Genomic DNA, 27,369 nt, shown 5'->3' with positions numbered 1-27,369 from the left:
CAAGACAAGCCGACTTTGGAGTTGAAAACATCTTAAGACAGGAGTTTCTGATACCTCACAGAAGGGTCAAAACCAAGTTTACACCATCTAATATCAAAGTCACAACCTAGACATTTTGATAACAACAAAAACCAAGGCAGGAAGCCACACATTTAAACTCATGACATTGCAAGACTTTCCAAAAATACATTTCAGTCTTGTACATGGACCATTCAGCAGTTACGCCAGGATTAATACTGCACAGAGGGGCTGAGGGTACAAGGGTTATTGGAAAGTCCAGTTCCTCAAAGAGAAATAGAGATTGAAATAATAAGGCATAATCTTTGTATCACCCCTGCACATTTCTAGACATTGAAGAAGTTGCTATTAAACAAAGTGACGTGGAAGCTGTAGCACCTGCAGCACCTACACACTTGAAAAGGTCTCATGTACCAGGTTCCAAAGCTAAAACTATTGAATTTGCCTAGCAGAGTGGAACATTACGTGAAAATGGAAAGAGAAAGTAGATTGTGCTAATAGAAGTTAAACCCAGGTTAACTTAAAATTAGAAGATTAACTTTTTTACCTGTAGGAAAGCAAATTATTTTACAGAAAATTATGTACATAAAGTGGAGACAGTTAATCCAAGCAGTATATGTTCAAATTGTCTATCAGTATTTATGGAATTATTTAATCACCTACCCTTCTCACAGCCAGCCTCCTCACGCTGCAGATTATACATTAAGCCATTTCCGAAACCGTTCAGTGGGGATGCTTTCAGGACAAGAACTGAATCAATGGCAGAGCACCCTTCCTATGTACATTTAGTTCACGAATGCACGCTGAAGCAAAAAACAGTAAGAGCAAAACTTTTAAAAGACATGTTTTCAGGGACAGCGAGACATCATCTAAAATAAAGGATGTGCGTTCCACTGAGCCTCACAAACAATACCAAATACAATAGGACCAACTCGGCAGCTCTGTATTTTTGATCTCTTGCTGCCGAGCACCCAGCTTCTCACCAGATGTCCACTGACAGCACTTTCTGCATTGGACCACAACAACAGACAGCAGTTTTCAATCAAATATCAGTATAACCTCACCTACAAACACCCACTTTTTCCCTCCAGCTGTCACAAGCAGGAATGCTATCACAGGGAACTGCTGACACCATTTCACTACTCCACACACAGGGGCACTGAGGACAGGGCACATGCAGCTGCCATCACTGGGGGACCGGTAATGTGGGGATGACTGCCTGTCACTCATCCTTGAAAATCAAATCAGGGATTTGATTTTGACCCTTCTCTTAGCTGAAATAGGGCAATGGTACACACAGGTACAATGAGGATGATGTTGCTCATCTCCACCAGCTCAGCAGGGGTCAGGGCCAGGTTTCTAGCGTCCCTGAAGCCAGAGGAATCAAAGGGAAACTCTGTCAGCTGTTGCACGATGATCTGAGCAAAGCAGGGAAGGGAGGACAAGCCAAAGGCTTTCGGCGAGGCCAACACACCAGCTCTCCAGCAAACACTCTTGGAAACCAGCACATCCTCAGGACTGCAGATGCTCCAGATCTATGGGCAATCCTGACCCCAACAAGAGGAAGACTCTCATAGATCTGCCCTGCTGGCAAAGATGTCCTAGAGAGTATACTGCAGCTCATGAGCAAAACTGATGAGTAGAACACATTTTACATCACACAGTGGTTTCCTATTATTTTTCTATTTTATGATCTCATAATTTTCAAGAACTTCATGTAATATAGAAGAGACATCTTACATCAACCCTCACACTCATTCAGACCAAATACTTACAAAAATGACAGGCAACAGGTTACCTAAGTTAGAAGAACCAATAAAAATATCAGGTTTTGAGAAGAGAGTAATGACATTTCAAGAATTCAACCAGTCACTGAAGATGCTTTCCTGAAAAATAAGACAAGTACAAGCTCCAAGCAGGTGTGTCCTTGGTCCACAGAAAGTATGACATAAGAGTGAGTTAGGAAAAAATAAAGCAGACAAAGCAAATGACAACAATAAAAAAAGATACATTAAAAAAACCCAAACAACAAAAACTAGAGACAGAAAAAATTTAATACTGACTTTTGAGAAGATTAGTTGAGCTAGTATCATTTTCACAGTTCATGGTTTATGATTATATGAAATTGCTTTTATTCCCAACGTTTTTTTTTTTTTCTGATAGGGTTTGGGTTTTGTTTGATATTGAAAACAAGCTTTCTCTAAAGATAAAAAAAAAAAGAGAAAAAAAAAACTCAAAAAACCAAGACACAGACAAAAGTAGTGTTAAAACAATTAAAAGGGAAACATTTGTAAAATACTACTGAAAAATATGCATAGAATTATTTACCTAGAGAAAGCTATAGGCTGGTCTTTGTTAAAGATGCAAATATTATTCGGTTAATCAACGGATGAGTGCAATTTCAAATATAACACTCTGAAGGCTCATATCACCACCTCAGGCAAATTCACAGATTAGCTGGTGGCTGATGGTTCCAAGCTTAAAACCAAAGTAAATATTTATTAACCACTGCATTTTGATTCAATGATTTAAGAAATGTAACTACCTTCAGGAAATACCGAATCCCTTTTCTCCTAGACATAGTTACACTGAAAGAGGAAAACAGAATTTTCCAAAAGCTTTCTGAAACATGAATAGAAAGTTATGAGTGTGTGATTTAAATACATTATTTAAAAAAAAAAAAAGTACAGAAATCCTTTATTTAAAGCAATTGATTTTAAATGCAATAGTCAATCCTTTAATTATGGTTGATGAGAAACATTGCACACAATTTTGCTTTCCCCACAACAATGCTCCAGATACAGATTTTCATTATCTCATTGATACCCACAGCACAAAGTAATCAGAAGTAAAACATGAGCAAAATGTCTGAGATTTTTATGTTCTTGAAAAAATAAGACAGCCATACCAATGTTTAGGTTTATACAAGCAATCCTACTAAGTAAGATAAAAAATGGGCAAGGGTAGATATGAAGTATGTTGGTTTTGGGTGGGGGCTTTTGTTCCAGAATAGGGGCCTGAACAACAAGGTTCAATTTCTATAGTCTCTCAAATAGCAAGGACGCAACTCTAGAAGGAACAGACTGCTTCAGAAATCATGTTATGATAATAAATTAGAAATTATATAGTTTATTCTTTTGAACCACCCACACTGAAGATAAGCCATTTATCGACTAAGTCTGGTCCTGGTCTTTATCTCAGTTTTCTGGCTACATCTGCCCTGAAGATAGAGCTACAACTCTAGCCTATGCCAGAAATATAACTCAGATTAACACTGAAGCACACATACAATGCTGTTTCAGCTCAGACTTTGAGTATATTTAGATCTTGGAGGAACTCAAGAGTATACACTGCCCATATGTCCCCCTGGATGATTTCCTGCTTTTAATCCTTTCTTAGGTTGGACAGAGATTGCAGGTGTTCCTCATATTTAGTCTCCAAAACTACAACTTTATCACCTTGAAAACAGAGTATTATTGCCACATGAACTTAAGAGAGTTAACCAAAACAAGTGATAAAATCATTATGAAAAGTATTAGCATTCCTGAATGTTCACTAGATAATGTTGGGGTTTTTTTTGCTTTTACATATAATAGGTCTAGTTATTGCCTTCTGAATTTTGCCATTATCTACCTACCACTTGAATTGTTTTCATAGCATTACCTTGACCAACAGCTTTGGTGGGAGCAGCACTTCCAGGGTACAAGAAAACTTTCTCTGCAGCTGCTACTGGCTCACCTGTGCCAGGATGCTGCCCCCACACCACATACAGACCAGTTCTACCACTATGTAGAAAGCCCGTCTCACCACACACAGAATACAGATGCATTACAAGAAACGCTGTTTCATTTCTTGTATGGTGAACACAGGCCATAGCCATCAGCACTTCTAAAGCATTCCTCTTACCTAAGAAAATGGCATAATAAAAAGAAAAAATGGCAACAACATGAAAATCTCAGTATCTTCTTCCTGGTTTAGGATGAGAGAGGGAGATATACAAACAAGCCAATGGGGATGGGGAATACTATCGCTATTCTATTTTTCATGGTAAATTGATAAGTCTAATTACATAATGCATTTCTAGCAAGATCATGCCAACAGTAAACATCAGGCAGTACATAGGAAACTACAAGGAAACTTACAAAGCTTATAAAACTCATTGCTCTTGAGAGCATTCACCAAACATTTCAGTAAAACTCCACACCGAGCTGGTCTCTGAACACATTAGTTGTGGCTACAGTTCCAGTTTCAGACCACAAGTTTTGGTACCCTGGGAGTATAATGTATCTTTACAAATAATTCCTTCTTTAATGTAAAAATTAAGTTTTCCTTTGTCCTTGAAGCTAAGACATGGTAGGAAAGACGAGTAAGTCCAAAAAGAGAGAGAAAAGCCTATCTACCTGGAATTAAAGATGTGTGTCTACTATAACAATAACCTAAGCAAACAGGGAAAAGAATACATGTTTAATTCATGATATTTAATCTTATAATGGAGTAATAAATGAATGCCACATGCTGTGCAGTGCCATGTTTGACACTCACAGTCAGTTCTCATGTTGAGAGGGATTTGAAGATTTCTTCAGTAAAAAGTATTCAAGGCACAGGGACATTTTTCAAGAGTTCTCCCTAGATTTTTATTGACTATTTCTTCATACACATAGCCCTAAAAATAGCCTTGTCTCTGATGATAGTTCCACTTGGACTTCCATCCAAACCACTACTGCCAAGATGAGGTTAAAGCCTCGTGCTTCACTAGCCACACAGTAGCCTTGGCAAGGGCCAGCTCAAAGCAGCAGTACTCTGCATCATCACCATCTGTCCCAAACTAGGAATTAGTGCGAGGAACAGCCAAACAAGGCAATCACAAAATTGTAGGTTCTGTAGCAACCTAGCTTTTGCGGAGCATCAGCTAAGTCTCTGTCTTCAGTCACAGTGTTTTATCCATTTTCCTTTCCCAAACAATTTATCTCTTTTTTTAGGCCACATTGTGTCTTTCTTCTTGAACGGGCCTAAATCCATTAAGTCAGTCATTGCTCATTTCTCCTTCTTTGGTTCCAGCATCTGTTTTCAGTATATGCCTTAATAGCTTACTATTGTAGGAAACAAGAGGAGAAAACCACCCAGGGAGACAGAGAGAACCAGTTAGAAGGGCAAGATGAAAACCCATGAAAGGCAGGAGTGAAATCCCCAGGGACCACTCTGGACAGGCTTCCCTGGCACCTTCTGACCAGATTATCTGCACTGATTGCTTACCCTTACTTTACTAACAGTCATCCCTTCAGACCTGCTGACCATGCTGATGGGTGTGATCGATCTTAGGTTTGTTCCCATGAAGCAAACAGGCATAAGCAGCTTGACCCAGTCTGGCTTCCTACAACAGAAACAGCTGAGTTTGTCAAAGCCTAGGGATAATGTCTCTCAGCAGCATTCATACTCTGAGAGCAGTTCTGCTCACAGCTTGTGTACTGGGCTTGGATCTTTTGCATGTCACACACCTAAGAGCCAACAACGTCTGTAAGGTCTGTATCCCATTTCACCTCTCTTACATCTTCTGCCTTGCCTTTTCCATCCACCAGAACCCCCCCTCCATTTGACATCATAATGTTTAGATGGCTCTTGTACCTGCAGACCTACTCAGTCTCTAAGACACAGGACCACTATGCATACACTGCCTCTTTTCCATGCATTGCTCTTCTCATACCTTTCAGTCCAAAACCCCTTGGGGCAGAAAATCTCTCCTCAAGAGCTCCTGAAAGCACCCTAACATATTGCTCCCTGCACAGTTGGATAAAGTAACTGAAGTGAATGAAATTGCATCAGTATCTTACCAGACTGAAACAAAAACACTTTAAACCTTAAAAAGAAAATCAACAAAGATGAGTAAGAATTACAGAAGTATTTGCCCCAGTCATCTGTGCACACAACAGTCAAAAGAGGCTGTTACCAGTGCCAAACCTCCTACCGCTTTGCTGCTTTACTTCTTTGCCTTCTTGCTCACTACACCAAGTCTCCCCTCTCTATTCCCCAACAACAGCTGGCCTATACAATCAGCAGGAGAAGGCAGCTGTGACGTTCTTCTCCATTCTCCAAACACATAAGCACTATTAGTCTCCAGCTTAGAGAAGAGACAAGGTTCTACACCAACCTGTGAGGAGAGAGAGCACAAAGACAGAAGGAAACTTTGCAGCCTGAGTCTGACCTCACCTGGGAGGTCATGTTCCTTCATCACTGGCATTCAAAGCCATACACATAGAGAAAAACACCCTGAGCACGCCAAAATTAGGTCACTCAGAACGATGAACAGTAATATCATATTCTTAAGACCTCAACATTTCTGTCTTTATGCAAGTTCATTGTACAATAGAGCAAGTTTAGTTTAAATGAGAATTAGGCTGCAGCTTTTTAGTATGCCCCAGGTAAAACAAGTGAGCACGCACAAAGGGCACCTGATAACATTATCTGCACATGCACTATTGTGTAACTGTTTCCACAGGCACAAAGGACTGTCAAGCTGCCATAAGACTTCATGCTAATTGCTTTGTGTGTGTTATGAAATGTAAATTAGGGCTCCCTCAAAAACCTGGAAAATTGCATTTATCTAAATCTCACAGGATTATAAGAGGGCAGTCATTCAATAACAGTTCTCACCAAGAAACGTGAAACTAGGCTCTGCAAAGATGCTCTGCACAAAGAGAGACAGATCTGTTAGTTTATATAACAGTTGTTTTGCTGCACATGCAGCTCCAAATCAAATTTGCAAACTGGTGAAACATCTGGAGGGGAGAGCCTCAGATGGTGAGAACCATCACAATTATGGTAATACCCACAGCGTTTCTTTACCAAGTGTGATGTAAAATTAAGTAGTTAATATACATGATGATTAAAACAGCTGACACAATTATCAAATGTTGGATGACTCCTACAACTGAAAGAACAAGGTCAGGAGCTGCCCTGTAATTTCTATTTTACCATCCCTCTTCCAAAAGAAAGTCTACTGCTACCGAGTTTTTCTGGATAATGAAACATAATAATGATACTTACATGTATTTGTGCCAAAACATATAAAATAAAAACATATTACAAGCACATCCCACAAACATTTTCACTGCTTCATTATTTAGGACCAACGAAGCATTTTATGAATTGTAGTTATTTATGATGTTTTATGTACTGCAGTTGTTTATGCACAAAATGGTCCCCTGCTTCCTCACTGTGGCTCTTCATCGTTCAGCAGCAAGACAGGTCAGACTTCAAACTGTGTTGCAAGGCTCTTATTCTCATATCCTTGCAGGCCCTCTATCCTGCAAACACTCAGCCATGTGTTAATGCATACAAGTAGTCTCACTGAACTCATTCATGAAATTCTAGCCTTATTTAAATTGCCACAGGTTTTATCATTGATTCCAGTTAGACCCAGATTTCATCTAATGGGACTATTTACATCTGAAAAGCTGAACACATGTCCAAGTGTTTGTAAAACTGAAGTCTCAACAGCAAAGCCAAGGCATACTCTGCCATTTTATCTCTCACTAGCACATCAGACCTATTTGCTTTCCTTTCGATTTTAACTAAGTTAGGACAAAATAAACAAATCATCACTAAAGCAGATTATTAAGTTATATTTATCCTTCTTTTTGAATATTACTAAGCAGGTTATCCTCTCCAATCTACAGGAAATAGTTAATGCATAATTGTCTATGCACAAACACTGACTCTTCTTAGCAGAGAGTACACTTGTTCATTTGTACTTCAAAAGAGAATAAATTTTAGGCAGCTACAAGAAAAACAGATTAGTAAGGTGCAGTCTTCTTTCTTTAATTAGAACAGCAGCAACATTCAACCAATCTAAATTTAATTCAATTACATCAAAGTTTAGTCAGTTTCTGAAGCAACACCTGAAATACAATCTCTGCATTTGCTTTCTCATTTAGTTTTATTTTAAAATAGTGTGGTTTTAGTTTTATTTTAAAATAGCCGTTCCTGATGCAATTCAGAACAATGACTAAAGAAATAAAGACTCTCTAAACACAAAACAAACAATTTGTTTTTTCTGATTACCATACTTCTTACTATATTTAGAAGCTCAGAAACTCCCAAGGGCATAACTGGATAATAATTTAATCACTCTGTTGGAAAAGTCACAGACTGCAGGGCCCAACCATTTACTTTACCCATGACCTGTGCTGCTGGTTCAGGCATAAGATAGCATGTGAGTACAGATGGGATGAAAAATTATGTCTTTTATTGTGTGTGTGTATATATAGTCAGATATGCAATTGAGTATGCATATTAAATGCAACCATCCTGTTATGAAAAGGGTTCTTTTGCATTTTACAACACAAAATACACCACAACAAGAAGTCTTCCTTGAGCACTTATTCTACATGTGTGCTCACTTACTCTTGGCAAACTGGTACAGTTTCAGATTCATTCTTAGAATTATCACAGTATCTGCTCTTCCTTAACAGGACCGTTTCTCTGCTACTTCACGCACTTCATATAGGATCTCAGTCCAAGAAAAATGAGGGTAGAAAACAAAAACTCCACTAATACAGCATACAGCAGCATATAAAGTACAACATTGTACATTTCCATATGCTACACACAGATGTTTCCCCACGATTTCTTATCTTGAAAGAAGTATGCAAAATAAAGTGCTCTCAGTGCCCTTGTTCAAGCAAAAACCTTCAGCCATCACTCCCACTATGCCACACAAAGATCAGATGTCCTTAGATCCTTGACCACACTAAGATCCAGTGCAATTTGCATTTTGAAGCAGAATTGTTTCAGTTAAACTAGACAAGCAGGAAAAAAAATTGATAAATTATTTCAATCACACTCATCACTGAAAATTCTCACCCATATCACTTAGATTTTTCCTTTTTGTAAATATTTTGTAAATATTTATACAGAAAGACTGAGGCACAGGCATTAGTAAAATAACTTTATTTTAGAATGCTGTAATCTTTCCCATACTTACATTTACCTATGTCTTAGTTCTTTATTTTTATGCTTTAGAGTAATTTTACTTATTCAGAAAACAGTATCCTAACATTAGGATTCAGTAGTAAGAAACTGAAGTTTAAATCTTTTTGCTGTAAAATAAACTCCAGTGCTTTTTCACATCATTAACAATTAGCAAGCATACCGTGAACACAAACTGAAGCTCCCTGCCGATAGTAAGCTACAACAAAGAGAACCTCAACAAAATCTATGAATTTCAGTCTGCAAGATGTTCAGAACAAGCCAAGCACAGAGCCAAATTGGTAGATTGAAGTATCACATACAGCATATGTTCCTGGAAACTGTGCCTAACAGGGTGGTACCTTGCCCCAACCTACTGCACGAGATCCTTTCAAGACACATATGGTACTCATCACCATGGTACCTGCAGATCTGTACTATCCAAATTCCCTGCTTCGAGAAGTTACCCTCTCCAACACTATCGTCAAGCAGCACCAAGATCGAGAGCCGCAAGGAGCGACAAACCTTTTTTCCTGCAAAACTAGTTTATTTCCGCACACACTAAGCCAACAGCTCACAATTACAATAGGGTTAACGCTTATCCTAGTGATATATACACTTACCTTAGGACAAAACGCTACAGGTATTCCTACACAGCCAGTACTTTCATCATTTTTCAAGAGTAAAATACCAAATATTAATAATAATTAGTATGGCAAGCTAGCAGACTAGGTATATGACATACAAATAGGTGAAAGTCAATATTCCTGAAGGCCTTTCTTCTTTGTGGGATTCTTTCCACACTTCACCACACATTTGCCCAGCCCCTAAATGAGGTGGCCCTCAATTGTTCTCAGACAGGATTGTTCATGTTGATTGAAAACTGAACATTTATGGAAAAAATGGAAGAAAGAGCTGACTGTCCCCTATAGGAGAAGAGTTTCCTGAAAATTCTCACAGGTTTGCTGATGCTAACATATAAACATTACCTTTTTTATTAATACCTTATTTTCTTTTGTCATGTGCTACTAGTAGGCTCTAAATTCCAGATGACAAACTACCTTCCTTGGTCACTGGACACCCAACCCTTCCTTTTGCTTTTAACCCTCCATCAGTCAGGCATGAAACTCCAGTTACTCAACTCCATCAGGGTAATCTCAGGTTCTGCTCAGAACACATACAAACCTACTTATTCAACATTAAACAAAACTGATTTAGTGAGACTTTCACAGAATGGCAATTTTTGGGAGGGACCTCTGGAAGACATCTCATCCAAGACACCCCACCTCCCTCCAAATAAGGCACATTCACCTGGAGCAGGTTGCACATGACTCTGTCCAGGTGGGTTTTAACTATCTCCACAGAAGGAGACTCTCCACAACTCCTCTGGTCTTTGAATTAAAGCAAATACAGTGCTACAGCAAAGCACACTCCAGAGAAACCAAAACTGCTCTGGCTAAATAGCACCTAGACACCTCACAGTTCTTGGAGAAAGGGGAAATATATAAAACAAGTTCCTTTCTTTATGCCCAAGCTGTCATTCCAAAATAGCCAGATACCCTTATGGAACCATCCAGGACATGGATGGAACCACATGGACCCATCCAGCACAACAGACCATCAAAGATGTGGCTTCAGCTGCCGCAAGTTTGCCATCATAATGAGCAGGAACAGGGGCAGGGGGGGAAAGAAGCAAAGCAGTAAGAGATGTTGTGACTTGCAGCATCACTCAGGGCCCATCCTGACACCAACCCCAGGCTCATCCAGGTGTAGCAGGCACCCATCTGAGGCTTCACCTGGCAGCCATATTCCATAAGCCACATCATCACAACCATCCCCATAGCGGGAGCTGCTTTCAACAGCCAGGCAGGGAAGGAATGTGCCTGGCAGCAAACAGCAGGGCAGACACGACTCCAGGTGATCCAGCTTGGGCTTGGCTTTTTTTACCATGAGCACAACAATGTGAGGAACCATTTTCTTTGTGGCCTTTGCTTGTCCTTAAGTCTCTCATCTTCTGGATCTTTTGAGAACTCTCCAGAAGCGTGATGTTTATTAAAGAGAAATACTAACATTTTTAACAAGCCAAGTGATTTACATGCAGGAGATGAGTAATGTACTGTGAAACAGAATAGAACATATAACAACATCTTTTCACAAAATTAGAAAATTTATTCAAGTACACTGGTGTTACAAAGAAGCTATAAAGAACTGCGCTACAAAATAAGAGCTGCTCGACACAAAAATGCCATTTGATTAAATTTTTTCATTATGTTCTTAGTACTTTTTCTTTCAGCAGGCTTTATTTTTACAGCCATGCAGCATTTAAATTATTTTTTTGGCACTGGAACATTAATTCAGATCAAAGTGATTTAAAAAGCCTAAGTTTTCTTCTCCTTTAATTATAAAAATGTAAGACATCAGAAGTTTAATTACAAATAATTGGTTAAAAAAAGGAAACCCTTCTTCTGCAACTAATGTTAATTTTGCCAGAGCAACTCTCTTTTCTTTCTTAAAACAAACAAACAACAACAACCAAAAAAAAAAAAAAAAAAACACCACACACACACACAAAGAAAAAACTACCTTTAAATGTTTCCTCAAGTACAACTAAAACTGTTTGAAGAAAATGAAACACATACACTGAAAATTCATGGAATTTATTACAAGGAAATTCTTGCTGTAACTCAAGATTTTGCAGTAAGGAAATACACAGATAGAAGCATATCATACCTAGAAGTATCTTCCCAGCATTTCTTTCTGGCATGGGAGCTGGCAGGAGGCCTAGAAAGCTAAAGAAAGGATAGCAGAATGGGAGCAACCTTGCTAGCAACTGGCAAACCAAACTTCTAAACCACAAATTATTTCAGAGAGATGATTCTCCAAGATGATTCACCAACCACGTACTGACACCAAAAAGGTCAAATGGACCAATAGTGAGAGGCTTAATCCAGGTTATAAATATTCTTATCGTTTTAGCAGTATCTAGAGTGCTGATGTAAAACACAGAAAATAAGGCTTGTTAAGATCATGCCTCAAATGTGAGTCTAATTTCTTCATCTTCCTATACAAAATATTAGAACAATCAACACTGTTGCCACACTAAGTAGTGATATCAAATAAACACAGTATCAAATACAAGAGAAGGTATGACAGCACCTTCACTGTCACATAGCTGTTGGGAATGAGAGGACAAAACAAGACACAGTGTACCTTCATTTTTTTTATTTGTAAAGAAAAAAAATCTATTTTTAAAAAGCATATGAAGCATGAAAAAATAGAGTATAGACCAGAAGGTTCATAACCTACAGAACAACAACTGCAAGTTCCACCCACAATCACTCACACACAACACAATCCGGGCTCCTTCTACTTCAGTAAGGGAAATCCACAGTGTTATTTGGAAATAGTAAACTTAGGGAAGTTACTCTAAAGGCCAGAAGTGACTGCAGGTATCTCATCTGAATTTCCAACTGGACCTAGTCCTCTTCTCAAAGTAGCCCAGTACAAGTTCCCTCAAAGAAGTCAGCCAAACAAAACTGATTCTGACCCAGAAAAGTTGACAGGCTGTGAAATGAACCAAGAATATTCCAAGGTTTCCAAAGTGCTACAATATCACAAAGACTAAAAATACCAACAGGATCAGTCTGTGGAGGAGAAACTACTAAACGGCCTATAAAGGCACAGGCATTCAAAAGGAAAATTTTGAAGTGTATTATTTAATGTACTGCTTTGCACATTGGGCAGCAAGAGCCTCCCATGTCTTTTCAAAGGTCCACCACTGAAAACAATATCAAAGTATAAACACACACAAAAGACTTGGAGAAACCAAAGCTAAAGTCACAGAAGTGGCAGACTTTTGAAATTAATTCCCACTTAAAGATTTCACGTGAGAAACCCGAAACAAATCAGTCATTTACCAAAAAAAACCAAAAAAATCAAATTATCCTGCATTAAGAATTCCAGTTCTCCCCAGTTTGCCACCAAGATGTTGGTTATTACTTGATAATCCAACGAATTGCATGTTTCAATGCAAAGCGTTTACTAAAAGCCTGTCAAGTGTATAGGCACTAATATAGTGAAGAACTTCAACTCAACAACCTCACTTACAGCAGGCTGAACTCTTAAGCATGCTACAAAACATCTCTGGGAAACACCCTGAGGTAAAATGCAGGCACAGGAATTACCACACGCTAATACGGTAATACGTGGTTCCAAAACCAGCCACACACTGAATATTTACAATTTAAATGACAATGGGACAGACCTCCTCTGCCTTTCTCCAAGAGGCAACTTCAGCACACCCCATCTTTTCTACACACAAGCCAGTTTCCTCCTGAAGTCTTTCATCTCCTATTGAAGCCTGGATGAAGAGTATCAAGGGGCTCTCTGATAAAAGCAAACTGTTTTGTGCTGGTTGGCTGGATTTCAGGGCTTGGTTTTAACCATGATATACCACAATAAAGGGCTTGGCTGACCCCTATCTACAGACAGGGGTTTTTTTCCTTAATTCTTAAAGATCTTTGTAACAGACAACATCCAGAAACTCGGGGGTTTTTCTTTCTCCCCCCACTAACTAATTATGTCACCTTAAAACTGTTCCAACAATCAACTTTAGGAAACTATTTTCAGTGGAAGAGTATTTCTTAGTGCTTTATTCATACACTGGAACTCCATGCTGGCTTTTTTACTACCAAAGTAAATAACCATTACCAGCTTCAATAGTTGCTAAGAAAACATAAAAGCTATTTTAAAAAGCATCAACTAAGAAATATTCCTGTGTAGAAATTGGAGGCTGGATGCTGCAAAGGCACTCCTGATGCATCATGACACTGGAAGCCCACACACTCAGCCCAGCACTGCCTCCTAAATAAAAGTACCTGATTCACAGAGGGCTCTCTGTGAAGCCATTCAACTTTGAGCTACATTCCCCTGTATCAGAGGGAGAGAAAAATCTTAAACAAGCAGTTAACTCAAGTTACACTTACAGCAGGCTGCCAAGCAATTGGAAACACTATGTACAGAAATGAAATGCTATCTCTAAGTTGGGGCTGCAGATAAACACTCGTGGTGTATCTTTTAGTTAGGTATTTGAGTGTTCAGAGACTGGTTTCCCACCAAAGCACTGGGTGTAGGTGATTCTACAGCAGTGATGTGGAAGGGGCCCACAGGAGTCTGGTTCCTGGGCCCAGCTTCCAATTACAAACTGCTATATGTAAAAAGCCATACAGGTGAGAAGAGAAGACTGGACAGAGGTCTAGGAGGGCACTGGCTGCTGCTGAATGGGTTTGTTTCCATGACAATTTTGGGCACTGAATAGTGATTCTGTTTCAAGAGTTCAAGTCCTTTTTTAGGATTTAAGTACACAAATTACCAAGCTGCATGAAAATAGCATCCAGGCACTGGCAGGGACTTCACAGCAACAGTTCTGCGACCAATTAATGTGCTGTTGCCCTAAACACAAATTGGACTAGCCAACTAAAACATGTAGGAGCTAAAAATCATACAATCCTCTCAACAGCAAAATAGCCAAGAGTAACAGTAAATTCAGAAACACCCAACCTGGACACCGGATGCTTCATTCAGAAAAACCTGTTCTCCCTTAAAACCCAGGTCAGAGGTCAGGGCAGGGCTTTTAGGGTCTACTGACAAGTTGGTGAACACTAGGGGATTCCACAGACCAGTCCAGTCCAGAAACAATGGTTTGTACCATCATATAGAAAATCCGCGTTCAATTATCTGTCAGTCTTTGGCTTCCCAGGCCAGCTGGGACTGGTAATGCTGCTGAGGCCAATGTGCTTAAATCCTGGAGAGAAGGAAATGATCTGAGGCAGCCAACAATGACCCCCCATGAATATATTAAGGAACCTTTGTGGCAGACTAATAGCAAACCTGTCCACCTCTCTGTTGGAAGAAAGATGCCATAAAAGGCAGGGTCTCAAATTTTAGCATACAACAGAATTCTATTTAATATAATTATAGTATATACACCCACAGTGTTTTTACAGATTACACTGATTCTTAACAGTTTTTGAAGCATTAATAACGGCCACTTGAATAAACCACTGGACAAAAAAAATCAAAATAATTAAGATATAAAAGACAAACAAATCTTATACTGAAAGCACAATATTTCCAATGAAACAAAAAGCAATTAAAAAGATGAAGAGGTAAAGGAAATAAAGGGACATGAAGACGGTAAACGAGTACTATTTACTTCCAACTGAAACCTGCCACTATTCTTGAAAAATTTCCTCATGAAGCCACTAGGACAATGAAGGCTAACAGTGTAATTCACAGTGTCCTAGGGAACACAAGGATTAGTATTCAAGGAAGCCACTTTTACTTTTTCTCCCTCTCAAAGCTTAACAAGGCCAGGAATGCTTGATGAAGCATCATCGATGAACCTTCCCCAGTTACAGAGGAGAAGAGGCTGGGTCTCACAATTTTATCAGCTTCAAACAGTTCGATTTACCAATTTTCTTTTTCATTGAAGTAAAACTGAGACTGATAGATTATTTGATCCTTGGCGGCTGCCCCAGTAATCCAGCTTGTTCCTTTGTTTCACAATCAGCTGTCATACACAAACAGCAGCAACCCTGTGCTAGCCTGAAGCATCCTCTGAAGACAGAGCCAAGCGCATGTCACTGCCTTTGGAGATGTCTGTCATAAACCATTCACAGGTCCACAAAATATTTCAACTGTCCTGAAGTAACAAACTGAGCAGTAGTGTTGACATGTTAAGCAATATTTAGGATGCCATTTCAAAGAAACACTTTCCTCTGACTCTTTGAGTTTCATTCATCAACAGGCTAGCCCTTGGGGAAAAATTGTTTAGTATGGAGCTCTGCAGAGGGTGAAACTGGGAAAGAAATTGCAAAATTTACACGCTCTTACTAGGGAGGGACTGCCTGCACAAAAAAAACCCCACATCTGAAGTCTGGATGACCATCCTAAGACAGGATAAGAACCTGATCTAGCAGATGTGGAATGAAATCCTACAGCCATCCTGACCTTAACAACTTGCCCACAGAACAAGCTCCAACTCTAAAGGATCATAAGGAGAGTTTCAGTCACCCCAAGCAGGAAAGCAGGAGTCAAAGGTTGCCAAGCCACAGGGCATCCACAATCAAGAAAAATTCCAAAATTTACTTTAGAAGTTTCAGCATAAGGTTCAGGTCTCCAGATAAAATGCTTCCACCTTTCAAACAACCACTTCTGACAAAAACTAGGGTTAGAAGAACAGAGAAGGAAATGGGCATTTTAAAAAGGTTTCTTTTCCAAAAAACCATAGTCATCTCAAAATCTGAGTAAAGCCTATAAAATATTTAGAAACAAAAATTTTTAAAAATCTAATGTAAAACACTGGCCCAAAGAATAGCTTCACCTTTATATAAGTAACAATAACACTAAGCATCTCTGCCTTCAGATTTAGTCTGTTTCTCCAGCTTTGTTTTTGGAGCAGCTCTCACCACAGGTTGCCAGCAGTCTTGTATCAGCTTCAGCATCAAATATTTCAGCTAAAGTAAGAAACTCCATAAACAAACAGCAAAGTCTGATTCAGTCAACTTCACAGAATAAAAAGAAAAAAAAAAAAACCCCAAACCTAGCAGCAAACAACAAGGAAGGGCAAACTTCCAGATGAGGGAAGCAAAGGAGCTCTAATTCATCACTCTTGCAGCTATCAGATGGCTAACAAATTGAGATGAGATACTTCTGAGCCTTTCAGCGACTTTCGCTCTGGCAAACTTAAAGGATTCAGAAGTGCAGCTGGAATACATATGGGAGAAGTTGGAGAAAGTTGATCATTTGAATTTGTAACTCCATTGTGTGCTGGAAGAACTTCCTGCAGATGAGGCGCATCCCGTCAGTGACTCAGGGAGACTCTCCGTCTGCTAACAGGCATGAATTTATTCTCTGAACCAGCTACCAGAAGTGACATGCTTTATGTCAGTATTACATATGCAACAAGAATCCTAAAATAAAGCCAGTGGGGACTTTTTTTTTCTTTCTAAAATCTCTATACTACAGCATCTCAAATGAAAAAAGAAAAAATCCAAAACAAACCACCCACCGACACTTTGATGAAACTAAGACTTCACATTTGGATCAAAGTGCTTCATTCCACATAATTTTTTATGCAGAAACCATTTTTAAATCAAAAGCCAAGTACATATTTAGGTTATGTTTAGCATTTAAAAAAGAACTGGTATTAACAGAGTAATATTGTTCCGGGTTCATCCCATTAGACAGTGAGTTGCCAGTTCACTTGGTTAATACTCAGCTATAACACAAACTCAACTACAAACCTTTACTGCACAGCCTAAGTTACTCAAGCAAATTCTCCGAGTTACCTTTACTCCTTTATGAATATGTTAAAGCTCGGGTTTCATATAAAAGTTATCTTTATGGTGGTTTGAAATCAGCATGCAGAAGATGGAACAGAGGTGACAAAGGGAAAGCACTATAGAGAAAGTACACAAATCCCTGTCTCCCCATCACCAACCTCGCTCCTCCAATTCAGAAGATTGCACCTACCTGTAAACTGGAGCTAATAAAAGCTACTGGAGAGGTGTACTTGGAGCTGAAAAAACTGAGAAGATGACAGAAAGGGCCACAGAAATCACAAATGTAAATTAATAATCAAATATACACACAAAGCAAGGAGACAGATGGCGAGTAATTTTCCCCAGTGCACTTACACTTGTTCTTCTAGTGCACGTATTTGGGTCACTTGCTAGATTAAATCTCATGTGGCAGACCCAACAGAGGTACTGTCAAATGTGTATGGGCTCGGCCTGTTTTAAAATGATGCGAGTCTGACACTACAGGGTGAAAACATTTAACAGGATTTTTTCAACACAGTCTGGAATATTGCCCAGCAACTTTGAAACAGGGCTGATGGATATTTTCTACCATCAGCAAGGCTGCCCCATTCAGGCCTGCTAAATAAAATGCAGTGTAAGCTAGAGAAAGTTGGTCTGTGCTACCAAAGAGCCCTACACAAACAAATCTGCACACATTTTCCAGAAAACAAATTTTGACAATGTGTCACTGAGACAATACATCACTCAAGGTTAAAGCTTCATACCATACTCTCCCTAAAATATGCCTTTCTTCTGCAATTTAGAAGGAAAGGCCACCTCAATAGATGAGTTGCTTTTGCCATGTTCACTGTAACAGTGCATGACCTTGGATATGCAGTGCACTGAATCTTCCCCATCCCAGCTATTAACTGACAGTGACCTGTCTTAGTCAGCGCAGGCCACATAAAGGATGACAGTTTCAGTGTAAGGCACCTGCAGGTCCAATTGCCAGGTGGGCTGGTGGGGCTTAAATGGCAGGCAAAAGTAGTCATGCCTATGTGTAAGCCTAATCGCAGCAACGGGTCTCCTTCCTGTAATACTGGTAGATACCAGCATGAAACACAAACTGTCTGTACAGAGATTAGCCCCCCTTAATCTAGCAAGAAACTGGATTTAAAACGGTGCAACAAGCAAGATCTTCAAGATCTTCCATTCTGCAGGAATGGAAATTGCATTTCTCTGTACCCAGAGAGAATTCATTTCTACTGTTACCAGTTTCAAGATGATTTTGCTTAACAATAAATAAACCTTTATTAAGAAGCAATATGAGCTACCGCAGCATTAAATATTTTCCCCACTTTCTTCATTCATCTCTTGTTTTGGGTTACTACATGCCACATTCAGCTTCAAATAAATAAGTAAAAAAGAGGGGGAAAATAAATCTATTTGCTTCTAGCTCAACAACGAGGTTTTGAGCTGGGGAGGTGAAACTCTCAGTAACAGTCTACACACGTAACTAGGAAATATCACAGCTGTCTGTAAGAATTACAGTGGCAGGGACAAGGGTGGGAAAAGCTTGTGTTCTCTAGGTCTACATCTACAGAACAACACAAAAAGTCTCCCAAAAAATTCAACAACATTGGCTCTTGTGTTTAGAAACTGACAATTGAGACTTTCATTCAAAGTAATCAATAAGTCAACTGCTCAAAAATATCGGGATTGCACTGATTATGGGCAACATATCTGCTTAGTCTGAAAGAAACGAGTTTGGCAGACTAATGACAAAAAGTAAGAACATGTACATTTGCTTGCTCAACTTCCTCAGGCTTAAAATCCATGCTATTTCAGTTTAAGTGGGAAAAGGGTGGGGAAAAAAATATTGAATGCTTTGATACAGAGTCAAAGCACAGATTACAAGCAAGTTTGTTACATCACTGTCCATACAGTCTTTAGTTTGGTGCCATGCTGCTGCTAAAATACTATGTTTTACCATTGGAAAATTGATTTTGCTATAAGTAGTTTTATGATGCCACTTAATCTCGCCCAACCTACATAAAAAAATACAGAAAGCAATTACAGACCCTTTATGTGTTAAGTTTGATCACTATATTAAAAAGAGAACAGTGTGATGTAATTTCAATATAATAGAAAAGGAAGTAGGAAAAAAAAAACATGGCAATATGCTGCCCTCATGAAACAGACATTGCTGGTTCCCAGCTTAAATGCACAGTCTTGGTTCAGTTCAAGTTAGTAGCATGATCCATCTCCCACATGGAGGGCTGTATCCTGCAGCTCCAGCATCGACCTCCTTTTCTACTGTTACATTTCAAGCCGGCTCCTGCGGGGCAGCAAGATTCTGTGATTACAGTTAAAAGAATACTTCGGGTCTGGGAGCCTGTCTCTTTGAATAGATAACCCTTTCTAGTTCAACAATCACTAGCACGAAACAGCCCTTTCTGCCTTTGCCAGTGCAGCAATTGAAAAACATCCTAATTAGATGACCCCACGTACGGATATGCCATTAACTGGCTTTCAGAGCACTCCAGTCTATGCCTAAATCTTAGCTACAATGATGAGAAGTACTTTACTTAGTTGTGAGGTAAACACATGAACGAAGCAGTCTTTTGGACCACCTTTTAAAGAGCGTGGGATTAGTACTAGCAAAATCAGTGCGTGATTATCTTTTTCACACTTTCAGAGATGACACTCAAATACCACTTTTTTCTAACTGCATTAAAGCACACTCAGCCGAGATCAAGAGTAACCTTGAGCTCCACATCAACAGCACCAGAAAATACTTCATACTGCTTTCCATGCCTAGTCCATTTGAACTGGCCCGCAGGACAGGCTTTTAAGCTTGTGCTTAAACAACCCAGTTTTGCCCAAACATTGCAATATATGCTATGTAGGGTTATATAAATATTCCACAACTCCGGCAGATCTTGACTATAATAAGCGGGTTTAAAATAGCTTCACTGTATCAAAATATTCACTACTTCCTATTGATGCAACTCAGACCTGACATTTCAGGGCAACAGCCGACTTTTCTCTTTCACTGTTTATGAATGAAGCTTCAAAACTTTAAAATAGGTTTAAGAAAAAGCACTGTATAAAATTGGAAGACTCAGAGAAACCTAAAACCACTTAATTGCTCACAAGGCTTCAAGTACATGTAAATGACCTGGAGGGCTGAAGCCTGAATTGCCACATTCTGCAGCCAACTCTGTTCCCAGCCAGAGACCTATACCAGGACTAACACTTGGCATTTGCTTCCAGTATAATAGGTTTAATAGTAGCAAGCCTTGAAAACAGGGGGGAGTATTCTGAAAGCGGTGACAGATCTTAAACACGGCAGGTGCACTGTAATACCGCTTAAGGGAGAAAAATTCCAAGTTTAGTAACTAATTACTGCAGGGCAGGCAGGTTATTTTCAAAGGCAAATGCCTAATCAAAGACACATGTGACCCTTTCGCATCCCATCAGCGCGCCGGGAAGTTAAACTCATCCAGCAAACATCCTCCCGATCAGGCAAATCCCTCATCCCACCTCGCCATGCTTCCTCGCATTTCCTCCTCTCACACCAAAGGCTCCAAGGCACCAACCCGGCCTGACAGCGGCTCAGGGAGTTCGCTGGCACCGTGAACCTGAGCCGGGCCGTAAGACCCTCGGCTCACACACCCACCCAGGGGCACTCCTCGCCCCCCTCCTCACCCTCGCACAGGCAGATCCGCACGCGTGGCCAGCTGCCGGCTCCCGCAGGATTGCAGCCGCGCTACCGGGACGGGACGGGGCCGGGCGAGCCGCGCCGGGCCCGGCGGAGCCCCCCAGCCACCCGCCCCCGGGGCAGACGGCCTCTGGCCACAGAGCAGAGAGGCTGATGAAACGCTGTCAAAGGCAATCCCAGCTCACTTTTTGGATGGTTTCATTCCAATGGAGCATGAATCACTCCAGGACGGTTAATAAGTTTAGCCAGGCGTGCTGTTCTCCCTAATAATACATTATAATTATGCATCTGTTTTAAATGCGATCAGATTAAGTCACCGGAAAAGGCAGAAATCGAAATTTCCCCCGACTAAGAACAGCGCCTTTCCGCAGCTCCGGCGGGCAGGTTCGGCCAGGAGAGGAGCAGGTGGGCAGCCCAAGCCAGTCCAGCATCGCTCCCGGCCGGCGGGGCTCCGCTCCCCGCGGCCGCCCAGCGCAACCCGGCGAGGGACAGCTACTTCCCGCGGGCGCTCGGTCCCGGCGGAGGCGGGGGACGGAACGGGAGGCGGCCGGGAACCCCGCTGACACCTCGCATGAGGGATCAGCCCGGGACATGCCAACTTGGAACGGCGGGTCCCCTCCCGCTGCGTGGGGCTGGAGAGGACCCAGTCCGAGCTGTCAAAGCCCCGGAGTGCAGGGTGCCGCCGCGGCCACCCGGAGCTCCGGAGCCACCGGGACCCTCCGGCGCCGCCCCGGGCACCAGGAGGGAGGAGGACGAAGCTTCGCTCCCGGCAGGTGAGCAACCCCCGCCCGCCCAGCCCCGCCGCTCCCCGCCCTACCTGTCATCGTAGCAGAAGTCGGCGCTCAGGGTGTTGAGGTACAGGGCGAGCCCCAGGGCGCTGCTCAGCAACTCCGCGATCATCTCTCCGCCTGCCACCGCCTCCGCCGCTCTCGCACCGGGGCAACCCCCTGCCCTGCCCGACCTCCCGCGCCAGCCCCGCCGCGCCTGCCCCTCTCGCCCCCCGGCACCGCGGGGCGCCGCTTCGCGCTCCGCCGGCGGCCACAGCCTGACGGCGTTCCCCCGCTCCGCCGCCCCTACCCCATGGCAGCGGGGCGATCGGCGGCGAGAGCGCAGCTGGGTTCAGCTGGGTTCAGCTGAGCGGGGCTGAGCGAAGCGGGGCGCGGCTCCGGCTCCCGCCTTCCTCCGCGGCGCCCCGGCGCTGCCGCAGCTCCGTCCCCGGCCCGCGCCCGCCTCGCTACCGAGCCGGGCGCCGCCGCCGAGGCTCTGGGAGCGCCCGCGTGGGGCGCCCCGGGCTCCCACCGCGCCTGCGTGCGGGCCCGCCCCGCACCGCCCCTCCGCCCCGCGCCCCGCCCCGCCCCGCGCCCCGCCCCGCCCCGCGCCCCGCCCCGCCCCGCGCCCCGCCCCGCCCCGCGCCCCGCCCCGCCCCGCGCCCCGCCCCGCCCCGCGCGCCGGCGGCTGAGCCGGCTCCGCGCCCGCTCCGGCACCGGGGGCTGGGCTGGGCCGGGCCGGGCCGGCGTTCCGCTGCCAGCTGTGCACTGTTGGGGTTTATTTTCCTCCTTTTCCTATTTTCCTTTGCAGTTCTGTTTTCACTTTGACTTCTTTTTTTTCTTTCTTTTCCCTTTTTCTCTGCTTCCCTTTTTTCTTCTTTCTTTTCTCGTCTTTATTTTCCTTGTTTTCCTGTTTCCTTTTTTCCCCCTTTTTTTCTTTTTACTCACCCCTACTGAATAGGTCAGATTAGTAGGAAAGAGAAGGGCTATACCTGTACTGGGGATGGGATGCCAGAGCAGGGGGCTCCACTCCACACTTGCCCACAGCCTGCTATTTCCCCCTCTATCAGTGTGAACATCCATTGGGAACTCTTAGCTTAGCTTACAGTTAAGCAAAATCACTGAAACTTGGCAGAGAGGGTCGGAAACAAACACACCCCGAGGCAAGGAGTGCTGCAAGCTGTTGCTCCCTCAGCACAGCCCCACAACTGCTGCCCGTGAGAGGAGGGTGGGTATAGCCAGAGATAAGCACTTTGAGTAGAACAGATAAACAGACTGGAAAGTCAACTGTGGAAAATAATGCACTGAAACAGTCTTCCAGAATTCATGGGATATAGGGGCATGAAGTTATGGAAGGGATTTGGGTCCATCAAACTGATTATTTCATTTTATAGAGAGTTTTTAAAACGTTGCCTCCTTTCGCTGCTAGCCAGCCCTTTTATGTAACTCTTTCCCCATGATTTCCATCAAGGGGCACATCATGCTGTCCCAGAAGAATGGGAGTCTGTTCATCCAAGTTGTGTCTAATAAACTGGGGAGCTTTTAACAAGTTTTCTTTCTCCCCTATGCGATTATTTAATGCTGTTCTTTGCAACCTCAAAATATACAAAGTGCATTAAGACCTCTTTTCAAGCAATGCTTAAAGTGCTCCTGGGAAGTCTGCCCCGAGTGTCACAAACATCTCAGCTGCTTCTACTTAGATTCAGGGAGTGTGTTATCACCATCAGTGGCAGTAATTGCAGACACAGGGGGAGGGTGCATTTTTTTTTTCAGAATATTAAGGCTTTGAGGGGCCTTATTGAACCCATTAGCAGATCACATTGATCTGGCATTAAACTTTTTAGCCTGAAGCACTGAACATAGTAATCTAGATTTTAAAGAGTTGGTACTCTTTGTCAGAAGACCTGTGATCCTTCCTTTCAAACACCAATTCTCAACATGCTTCTGGACCTAGTGCCAAGGTCCCAGCCATCACGACTTAGTCCTTCTTGTGGCAGTGGAATTGCTGAATTCATGCACTAGGTTTGTACAGCTCCTTCTTTGGAGCATCCTAATAAACTGCATAAAAAGCAGTATAATTGCTGCTGAGTCATAGTGGCAGCCTCTTGTTATCCATCAAAAGCATACATATTTTTTCTTCAAAGAGGTAGGACTACCAACTGTGGTAGATGAGGATTGGCAGAAAAACTTTAGAAACAAAATAGATCCTTCAGGAAAAGAGGTTTAATAAAACCAGGCACAGTCTAATGAAAGCAAATGTCAAGAAAGGGTGGGATGAAATGTGTAGACTGTGTAGAGAGTGCCCGTTCCCCAGGACATCCCAAGTGCTCTAGGGCAACTGGAACCAGCCTGTCCAAGTAGATTTAGCTACACTACAAGAATCCACAAAGTCTGTATCTTGCGGAGACATTTCTCTATAAACAAAGGACAAGTTTCCTCCCAATGGCAAGAGCTGTCTCCAGTGGAGATAGCTTTGTAGGAAGATATAGATGGCAACATGTGCATGCACCACCCCACCTGTCTGCTCTGAAACTCTGCAAGCCAGGCCATGCCAGGGGCAGCAGCTAGAAAAAGCCAGTGCAGAAACCTGGAGACAAATTGAACACAAAAATTATTGACCCCGTTAAACAACACCACAAAAGAAAAATCAAATCAAATAATGATAAAATACTTCCTTCTCTTCTTAGAGTTAATTAAAAATACTAAATGCATGCAGTTATGAAAAATTATATAGTATTATATCATTGAGAGATATCAGACAACATTCTGACTCACAGCAGATTTACAGTATGGTGTACAGGAACCACAAGGTGTCAGAAGAGCTAATTTAGAAGTTCAGATCTGTCACTAAGCAGGCATTTCAAAAACAGTCTTTATCTCCAGAAAGTCACAGGCTGTGGTGCCAGGGAAGAGGGAAAAGGTGTAGGGTTGTAATAACACATAATATTAGCAACAGTACTTGTAAAGATAACTAGAATTACATAGGCTAAGAGCTGATCTGCTGTGTAGCGCTTAGTAGACAAATCCACTTTGTTTTGCTTTATTGCAAATATAACAATCCCAATGATCTGTTTTAATACCAGCTGGGAAATTTCTTCATTAAAGACATTATGGACTCTGAGTCACTGTGTTACAAGATATTTCACCTAAACAGTGCCTGAAAGATTAAGTTGTGGCACAGCATGTAGAAATACATGTCTGTCACAGTGACAGATTTGGTTAACCGGTCACTGACTATGAGACCTTAAATGTCAGGGTAATGCATGTGGTACAGATCCCTCAACAGATTAGATTAGACACTTCAATTTCTATACACTGGGTTCATTTGCTGGAGCTTGTAAAAAATATTTGTGCCAACTTCCTTAAAGTATCTGAGAAGAGAAAGGCTAACCCCTTGAAAGCTGCTGGGGTTTTGATTAGAATGAGGTAACTGGATATTACATGTTACTATAATTAAGTGGGATTTTTAATTTTTTTGCCAGTTCTTATGCTCAGATACTATCAAAGAAATGTGGTAACATACTGTGCCTAATTTTAAACAATCTAAATTACACCCAAAGATGTAGCTTAATGAACCTCAGAAATGTAAACTTTGGTGTGTTTTGAAACATCCACACAGTCAAGAATAAACTGGTGTTATCAAAGAGAGGAAAAGGTGATTTTGCTTGATCAAAAGTGGAGAAAGAGGAGTAGAGGACAATGCTTTAGCCAAGTGATGCTTTCACAATTACTCACTGATCCATAGAAGTAAAGTTGTTGGATTCTGTGGACTAGGATCCAAGCTGTTGTTTTCCTTTCATGCTAACAAGATCGTGTTAATCTTCAAAGACACCAATATTTCTGCTTTCTCTAAGAAATTGCTTTTTTTCCCCCCCTTTTTTTGCTAGTGTTATGATAATATCAGCAATGACAGGCAAAGTAAAAATAAGTTGCAACTCCGAAACTGTAAAATTTTGTGGAAATCTGTATGAAATATGGAAATAAAAACTAAACAGATGCAGGAAAAACAAGCATGCACAGGACTTCCATCAGTACTTGGAGAGATTTTAACTGAACACATTTCCTAGGGATGTACATTTCTAGGAGGCACCAGTTCCTACTTTAGATCAGTCAGTGGAGCTAGAGTATTGCTGCAGAGCTGGAGAGAGGGGGAGAGAGAGGGAGAGAGAAAACAAATGCATTTTTAACTTGAACTAATCTAATTATGCAGACTCTTTCTACAGAGAAAAAAGAGATAGTTCAAGGGAAGTTTCTTGTATTCACAACACATGCAGGAGCATTTGGTGACTCATAGGTGAGCATATCTTACTGGCAGAGAAAAAGGTAATTTTTAGTTTCTTCTGAATTTTCAAGGATTATTTTCTTCATATTACTCTATTTTAGACTAATCCTAATCTGCTTTGCATTTTTATCTCCCATGTCCTTTGAGATAACTCAAAGAGAGATCAAAAAGTCTTTTTTATCCTTCTTGTTCAGTGTAAGTTGACAGTATAAACTTACTAAATGCAGATATGTCTATTTGTCATCTCCCAGAACATGATCCTCTTACTGGTTTTCTCACGCTTTATAAAAATAGCAGTATGCCAGTTTTGGGTTGTTTTTTTGGTTTTTTTGGGTTTTTTTGTTTTGTTTTGTTTTTGTTTTTTTTTTGTTTTGTTTTGTTTTGGAGCTTTTTTGGTTTGGTTTGATTTGGTTTGGTTTTGTTAGGTTGGGCTTTTTTGTAGTTCTTTTTTATCAAAACAGTTCAAAGAAATACAGATTCTTAAAAGATAGCTCTGGATGTAAATTAGAGTAAACCTCATTTTATATAGGTGGAAATTGAGGCAGCTGGCATTTGTGTCAGTTTATCCAAATCATATGAGAACTCTACAGCAGAAGAGGAATCTGTCCAAGGTCCCAGCCATGACTCCAAGTCATTCATTTGCTTTTGTCATGAGATCATCCTTCCATTCACAGTAATTGATATTTCCTTAGACAAAACACCATGGAATTATCTCAGGGATTAATTTGGCCTAGGACACTAATTCTGAGAAAAGTCCTACTTGACAGATGGATGCCTGCAACATAACTAAGAGGTCTGTGGTGCAGAGCCTGGATTTTGTGCAGGTGGAGGATAGGGAGTATGAGTTGTGTATCATATCCTGCCTCTCATCATTTCTTGGCAGCTGTATTGCCCAGTAGATGGAAAAGTTTCATCAGCAGCTGAAAATCTGTTCCTTGTCATCTTCCTTCCCATAGAAAGAAGCAAATCATTGTGCAGTCCCTAAGTCCTCTACTTTTCAGGCTATTGACACTTCCCCTGTGATGCAGATGTTGAAAGACAGTTTTTACCTTAGCTCTGTCTACTTCCACTCTATTTGTCCTTCAAATACACAACCTGGGATATTGGCTGTGAAAACTGGACAAAAAATGATACATCTCTATGGCAGCAAGATCAGATCTTCATCCCACAGCAGAGCAAAGGCAGCCAAAGATGCAAGTGTAATTTCCACCTCAATCCCTGCAGATTTTCTATGGAATAACCTAATTTACTTCTTTACTTCAGTACAGTCCTGGCTTTCTGCTGTATAAGCATGAAGTAAAGCCAGGAAAA

General features: G+C 41.5%; 1 protein-coding gene across 3 annotated transcripts in view; it reads right to left on the bottom strand.

Moving 5' to 3' along the window:
- TMTC2 (transmembrane O-mannosyltransferase targeting cadherins 2) overlaps window positions 1–22,006 on the bottom strand; it is a 236,503-nt gene extending 214,497 nt beyond the window's left edge. For all 3 annotated transcript variants that reach the window (XM_066183320.1, XM_066183321.1, XM_066183322.1), the window contains exon 1: window positions 21,827–22,006. In XM_066183320.1, coding sequence (XP_066039417.1) covers window positions 21,827–21,909 — 83 coding nt within the window. In that variant the 5' untranslated portion in view covers window positions 21,910–22,006. The remainder of the gene's footprint in view (window positions 1–21,826) is intronic.
- Window positions 22,007–27,369: the final 5,363 nt, after the last annotated feature.

The sequence above is a fragment of the Chamaea fasciata genome, unplaced genomic scaffold (assembly GCF_029207755.1).
Source record: "Chamaea fasciata isolate MVZ Bird 193981 ecotype frontalis unplaced genomic scaffold, bChaFas1.0.hap1 SCAF_5, whole genome shotgun sequence".
NCBI classification, from domain to species: Eukaryota; Metazoa; Chordata; class Aves; order Passeriformes; family Sylviidae; genus Chamaea; species Chamaea fasciata.
Note: the sequence above shows the minus strand (reverse complement) of the source record. Positions and strands in the feature narration are given on the sequence as shown.